Source organism: Zalophus californianus, chromosome 15, assembly GCF_009762305.2.
Source record: "Zalophus californianus isolate mZalCal1 chromosome 15, mZalCal1.pri.v2, whole genome shotgun sequence".
NCBI classification, from domain to species: domain Eukaryota; kingdom Metazoa; phylum Chordata; class Mammalia; order Carnivora; family Otariidae; genus Zalophus; species Zalophus californianus.
Window position 1 is genome coordinate 428,381 of NC_045609.1, and position 7,720 is coordinate 436,100.

The 7,720-nt window shown below is 39.4% G+C and overlaps 1 protein-coding gene across 1 annotated transcript; it reads left to right on the plus strand.

The window, feature by feature from the left end:
* Window positions 1-410: 410 nt before the first annotated feature.
* Window positions 411-823, plus strand: LOC113923700 (60S ribosomal protein L31-like). Its single transcript, XM_035724293.1, has one exon. The coding sequence runs from the start codon at window positions 414-416 to the stop codon at window positions 789-791; it is 378 nt and encodes a 125-aa protein (XP_035580186.1). The 5' UTR covers window positions 411-413; the 3' UTR covers window positions 792-823.
* Window positions 824-7,720: the final 6,897 nt, after the last annotated feature.

Consider the following 7,720-nt stretch of genomic DNA (forward strand, 5'->3'; position numbering starts at 1 on the left):
CAGACCAGGGGTGTGACGATCTATTTATTCTTTCAAACTGTTTTGTGTTGTAGGCAAAATGTGAAAAACTAAATTTGAAGGCAGGATCAGTAATCTGGGGAACTTACTATGGCACGAAGCAGTGGGTGAGATGTGTCTTCAGTAAGGATAGCTGAGGCAAGAATTCAGATCCACCCTGAGGGGAACAGGAAGGGGAACGGGTCACTGCAGCCAGGGGTGTGTCTAGGAGCATCTCGGGTGCTCAGGAGAGAGGAGACACCGTATACATACCAGAGCAGGGCATCAGACTGCACCTTGAAAACGCACATGGTGAGTGTGCGCTGTACTATACACCAGAAACTAATACAACCCTGTATGCTAACCACACTGGAATTAAAGTGAAACTTAAGTCTTTCCAACCAGGGCCCGGCAGAATGGCTCCTGCGAAGAAGGGTGGCGAGAAGAAGAAGGGCCGTTCTGCCATCAGTGAAGTAGTGACCAGAGAATACACCATCAACATTCACAAGCGCATCCATGGAGTGTGTTTTAAGAAGCGTGCCCCTTGGGCACTCAAAGAGATCCGGAAATTTGCCATGAAGGAGATGGGAACTCCAGATGTGCGCATTGACACCAGGCTCAACAAAGCTGTCTGGGCCAAAGGAATAAGGAATGTTCCATACCGTATCCGCGTGCGGTTGTCCAGAAAACGTAAGGAGGATGAAGATTCACCAAACAAGCTCTACACACTGGTTACCTATGTACCTGTCACCACTTTCAAAAATCTACAGACAGTTAATGTGGATGAGAACTAATCGCTGATTGTCAAATAAAGGTATAAAACTGCCAAAAAAAAAAAAGTGAAACTTAGTAACAAAACAAAACAAAGATCAAAAAATAAATAAAACATACATATTGATTATTTTCCACTTTTAAAAGTAATATGTGGTTACTAAAGAACAAAATGGATAGAAGATTTTTAGGAATTCCCTATAATCCCACCACCCAAAGACTTTTCCATTTTGATGTATATCTTTCCTCTATACTTTTAAAAGTACAGGTTTTCAAAAATCTTGTTTTTAGGGATAGCTGGATGGCTCAGTCAGTTAAGTGTCTGCCTTCAGCTCAGGTCATGATCCCAGGGTCCTGGGATCGAGCCCCACATTGGGCTCCCTGCTCTGTGGGAAGCCTGCTTCTCCCTCTCCCACTACACTTGCTTGTGTGTTCTCTCTCTCAATCTGACAAACAAATAAATAAATAAAATCTTTTTTAAAAGTCTTGTTTTTTAATTATAAAATAATTTCATTTTATGGTAAAGCAAACAACCTAGAAGTTTATATGGTAAAGAGTTGAAAAAAACCCTTTATTTTCCTAAATTTCTCTCCTCAGGTAGGATAAAGCACTCTTAAATTTTATGTTTATTTTTCTAGTCTTGATCTATGCCTATATGTATAGTAGATATGTTTATGATCTATAGCATGTATTATAAACCCATTATATAATAAAAATATAAATGTGATCATGTTATACATGAAAGTTATGAATCTCAGCTCTAGGGTTGCAAACGTAAGACCTGGTCACCCTGTCAGCATTGGACCCCCAGTCCTTTCCCAAAATCCATTTTTCCCTGGAACCATGGCCGCAACATCCTTCCTTGGTCTATGTTTATTCCATACCAGGTAGCAAGTTTATTTATTTTGTTCTTTTGGCAGGCCAAGGATAATGTGATTAAGCACTTGAATTTCTAGGGACACACAGAGAGGAGTTGTGTGTGTCTCATCACATATGGATTCACACACCATTTGCCATGCAGGTGACCCAAAGAAAAACAATTATCACTGGTACACTTCATTTAAAGGAGTTTCTAGGGGCGCCTGGGTGGCTCAGTCATTAAGCGTCTGCCTTCGGCTCAGGTCATGATCCCAGGGTCCTGGGATTGAGCCCCACATCGGGCTCCCTGCTCCGCGGGGAGCCTGCTTCTCCCTCTCCCACTCCCCCTGCCTGTGTTCCCTCTCTCACTGTATCCCTGTCAAATAAATAAAATCTTAAAAAAAAATAAAATAAAGGAGTTTCTACAGTATACAAATTTAGAATTTAGAATTGGAGAAGTGAGAATCTTTAGGGGAGAAAAACATGCACACGCGCGCACACACACACACTTGCCAGAACCTAACAAAGCTAAAAAAGTAAATCATACTTAACATATGGCTTCCTATAAAATATTTCTAGTTTTTCTTGCCAAGAAGAAGAAAATCTCTTTAAACCTCATAATCACTGTTTTACAGTTAGGATATGAAGAATTTGTTTCTTCACATCACTGAGTTTTGTTGACTTCATATAAAGTCTAATAGATGCTATAATATGGAGCATGCAGATAGGGTCTGTTAAGGGATTTTTCGACCATCATAATTTATTTTGGCTTAAAATTTCTCCTTTGGTTATAGAAACATCCTGAAATAATTTTTTTAAAGATTTATTTATTTGAGAAAGAGACAGAGAGAGAGAGAGATTGAGCTGGGGGAGGGCAGAGGGAGAGGGAGAAGCAGACTCTCCGCAGAGCAAGGAGCCCCATGTGAGATGCTATCCCAGGACCCTGAGATCATGACCTGAGCCGAAGGCAGACGCTTAACCAACTGAGCCACCCAGGTGTCTCTGGAATAATTTGCATATATAAATGTATAAAGATTGACTTTTGACAATCCTCTCTCATAGAAACTTTACATCTTTTCCAATATATTATTTATGACATGGTGGCAGGTTTCTAGTTTCAATTATCATGTTTTGAGGTGACAGAAGAGCCATTCTTATTCTCCAACAGGTAGTGTGATTGGGAATTATCAAATGAAGTTACATATCATATTTTAAATAAGGGTCCAGAGTTACTAGCGTCTGTGCCTTTTATCTTTTATAAATGAGTTTTTCTCTCTGGACATTAATATGGTAATATAAATAGTATTACTAACATGGTTTCCTTCTTTCTTTTCATAGTAAGTGATAACTTTTATTAAGGACTTACGACGTAAACATATTGGAAACATATGCAATATTTATTTGTTATGTTTACTTAGAAGCAACCTGCAGGACAAATCTCAACAAACTTCCCAAACTTTTTAATTAACATTGAGCATTCTCTTCTCTGAAAAAAGAAAAATATTTTTTCTTTCTTCCTTCCTTCCTTCCTTTCTTTCTTTTTTTCTTTTCTTTTTTCTTTCTTCCTTTCTTTTTCTTCCTTCCTTTCTTTCTTCTCTTTCTTCTTTCTTTCTTTCTTTTTCTTTCTTTCTTTCTTTCTTTCTTTCTTTCTTTCTTTCTTCTTTCTTTCCTTTCTTCCTTCGTTTCTTTCTCTTCCTTCCTTCCTTCCTTCCTTCCTTCCTTCCTTCCTTTCTTTCTTTCTTTCTTTCTTTCTTCTTTCTTTCTTTCTCCTTTCTTCCTTCCTTTCTTCCTTCCTTCCTTCCTTCCTTCCTTCCTTCCTTCCTTCCTTCCTTCCTTTCTTTCTTTCTTTCTTTCTTTCTTTCTTTCTTTCTTTCTTTCTTTCTTTCTTTCTTTCTTTCTTTCTTTCTCCTTCCTTCCTTCCTTCCTCCCTCCCTTCCTTCCTTCCTTCCTTCCTTCCTTTCTTTCTTTCTTTCTCCTTTCTTTCTTCCTACCTTCCTTCCTTCCTTCCTTCCTTCCTTCCTTCCTTCCTTCCTTCCTTTCTTTCTTTCTTTCTTTCTTTCTTTCTTTCTTTCTTTCTTTCTTTCTTTCTTTCTTTCTTTCTTTCTTTCTTTCTTTCTTTCATTTTTTCTTTCCTTACTTTCGTAGGCTCCTTGCCCAATGTGGGACTTGAACTCAGACCCTAAGAGCAACTGAGCCAGCCAGGCGCCCCTCTGGAAAAAAAAAAAAAAATTAAAGCACATTTGTAAATGTTTCTTATCTAGGTCAGTACTTGATTATGTGTCATGATGTTTTTGCTCCTAGTTGGTATTTGCTTCTAAGTAGCCAGACAGGAAAGGTGGACACAGTAGCCGGTTTGGTGTCTTTGACGTAGACAGGCTTGGTTTGTAGCATGACTAGAAAGAAACATGTGCATTCCCATTTCTCAAAACCACTCTTAACGTCATTTTCCACTGTTTCATGGTTACGGGTAGAAGACACATCTATTTCACATTCCTCTTTTCTAAGAAAGACACTAAGCACAGGACTGATTCTGGGCTTGGGGGGAGACGAGCAGGGACCCTGGGGCATAGACGATGCCGCATCACGACAGAATGCCAAGCGTTGGTGACTTCGGGAAAGGAAAATACGTAGACTTCCTTGGGAATTCTCCCCAATAGTAAGTTTTGCAAATCATTTTTAAAATGTAAACAAAGTGCAGGCCAAGAATTTGTGGTCCACATGAAACAGGTGTACCACCAACTTGCCATTTCTGGTCTGTGGTATGTAACAAAATGCTCAATAGCTTTCAGTTTATAAGATACACTCATGATGTGAAACCAGGTTTGCTGGTATGCTTGGAGACTCAGCTTGCCTTCAGCTATAAAGTAGCCAAACAGATTCCAGTCATCAGAACTGATGTTCATTTAATTAGTATCAGTGTAGTGGGACTTTGAAATGGCCTTGTAATGATTATTCTTTAATTGATTATAACAACTTGTAGTTCCTTGATATAAATATCTCAGCCATATGTCATATTATTATTTTATTGAAAAAAAATGTGTGTTATTGAAAGACGGCTAACAATGGTGTTTCCAGCTTTAGTGATCAGTAAAGTGCTCCACAGCCGCTTAGAGATTGACTCCAGGTCCAGGAGTCACGGCAAGTGTTGTCTGTTCTATACGTTATCATACTTTTTACAACTGAGGTATCATCTACGTACAATGTGATTCACACATTTAAGTGTAATGGTCAGTGTCTGTGTTACCACCAGACGAGTTGATACATAGGATGTTTCCACTTGCCCAGGAAGTCCCCTCTGTCCTTCTAAAGTCAGCGGCTTCTGTCCCCAGAAAATCACTGATCTGATTGCTAGCCCCAAAATTTTGCATGTTCTAGATTTTTATATAAGTGGAAACATTGTATAGCACTTTAAAAAATCTTGCTTCACTTGGCTTTGCATCCATGAGATTATCCGTGTTGTTGCTTTTATTAGTCTTTTGCTTTTATTGCTGAGTATATGACATTGTATGACTATCCCAGGTTATGCTGATCCATGCCCCTGTTGAAGACACTCGTGTTCTTGCCAATTTTTGAGTAAGATAAGCAGGACTGCTGTGAATATCTGTGTTAGAAGTCTTTGCGCGAACATGTGTTTTAGCATACGTAAATATCCTGAAGTTGCCTTGTTAGGTAATACGGACGGTGTCTAACTTTACGATTAAGAAACTGATACGCTGGTTCACCTTCTTCCCTCCCGCCTGCAATATCTAGAGCTCTTGGTCCCGTCTCTACCCACGCTTGTCAGAATCCTCATTCCCATTCCCAGCCATTCCAGAGGGGACAAAGCTATCTCTCGTTGTGCTTTAAAATTAAACTTCCCTGAAGACCAGTGATGTGGAGCACCTTTTTATATGCTTACTTTGCACTTTTCTAGCTGTGTTTATGCAGTATATTTAAGCCCTTTGCTCTACTTCTATTGTTTGCTCTCTTACTGCAGAACTCCTATTATCGCCTGTGTACATGACTTTGTTAAACATATATGTTGAATATACGTCCTCCCCATCTGTAGCTTGCCCTAACATCTTCCTGATGGCATATTTGGAAGAAAAGAAGGTTTTAAGGATGACAGATCTCTGACAATATGGACTCGTTCAGTCCATGCACATGATAAATTTCTTCATTTGTCTAGAGCTGTAATTTTCCTCATCAGTGTTTAATAATTGTATTAGTGTCATAGTTTCATTTAGTGGGATGGAACATGTTTTGGTGGGGTAAGGTGAGGAAAAATTCAGAGTGAACGTAAACCTTGCCCTTGCCAGAGGTGATAGGGATATAAATATTTATGTGTAACATGAAAACCTAACGACTTTAACTAGTAACTGGTGACGAAGTTTGGTGGCAAGTATGGAAGAATCGACCCTCCCAATACGTGTGAGGGCAAAGGCACCATTCCTCCTTTGTGCCTTGTAGCTGGGGATAATGCAATGCTGACTAGTAAGCATTTAGCAGTTGGCAAACCTGACACTGCTGAGTGTTTTCTGGAAGATATTTCTTAGCAAGAACATGGCAGCAATATGCACATGCCATGAACTGCCGACCATGTGAGGCTGGGGAAGAACAAGCAAGGCAGGAAAGATAAATACCTTTTCCCCTTTGGGTTTAATCCAACGAAGAATATTAAAGCCAGTGCCCCTCTTTTCCGTATCATGAGGAATTACTTCCACTCAGCTTGATCCAAGGCGCATGTGGCCTAGCTTTGGCTGGTTACCTCGTCTCGTATTCCTGACAGTAACACTGGGAGAGACTTCACGTATCCTGCAAGTGGGATGTGTGACAGTTCCAGCTGGGACAGAGGAGCGAAGCTCATGGTATTTGAAATGCTTCTGTAGAGTCATTATGCAAAGCAACCAGCTCCTCTGAGAATCCATCTATACCTTGTGTTCCTACCCACAGCAGTTAGTTTCCAGGTAGATTTGCATCCTCCTTTTATTCTTTTCTTTATTTCTCATTTTGCTTTGTTTTTCTGTCTTGACATTCTTGCTATCCACGTGCAATCAGAGCAAATACTGAAGGACAGAAATGAGAGGCAGTTTACTGTTTGTAAATGCTTGTTATGAATGAGAAAACATGATTTAAAGATAAATTTGGTTAAGCTTTTATTTGAAAATCCTTTTAAATGGTAGAACAAGCCAAAGCTACAGTAAGGCTATTTGAGGCCCTATTAAATCATGAAATATGAGTGGTATAAGGAAGTATGCAGTTCTAGTTTCGATTGGTTGCATATACCCTAAGTCAAGCCTGAAAGTTTAAAAAAAATAAAAACGGGTGCGAGGAATCCTAATGCAGATAATGGGTAAATTTTCAGTGAGATGCCTCTTTCTTTTAAAGATTTATTGATTTTAGAGAGAGAGCACGTGTGCGTGAGCGGGGTGGTGGGGAGAGGCAGAGGGAGAGACAATCTCTAGCAGACTCCCTGCTGAGCTCAGAGCCCGTTGTTGGCCTCGATCTCACAACCCTGGGATCATGACCTGAGCCGAAACCAAGAATCAGCCGCCTAACATTAACTGACTGAGCCACCCAGGCACCCACCCCCAGCTTTATTTTTATCCCAGTTTCCCAAATTCACATTTGTAAGAAAAATTCTCTATATCAGGAAAAGGCACATAAATATGAGAAAAAAACTTGATTTAGAAAGAGGTTGATATCTGAGTAGTTTTAGACATCCTAATTCTGGGTTAAAATTATAAAATGTTACAGTTCAAAGGGATCTTAGAAACCTGAGCCCCAGATGATGAAATGATTTTCCCAAGATCATCCATTAAATATTCATGTTGGAGGATGGATGATACGGCTTAGAACTCATGTTAAGGTTCATTGAGATCACATGTGTCAAGTGCGTGACTAAGCGTCTGGCGCATATTATGTGCATAATAAATACTGATGATGATCATTCTATTATAGTTTATTAAATCACAATATTGCCCAAAAAAGTCAGTATATGTTAATGATATTCTTGAGCCTATATGTGTACTTACCTCCCTATAATAGTCGTGAGTTTGGGTTTCTTTGCTTAAAATCTCCAACTTTTTATTCACTGGAGTTAGTGATACATTTA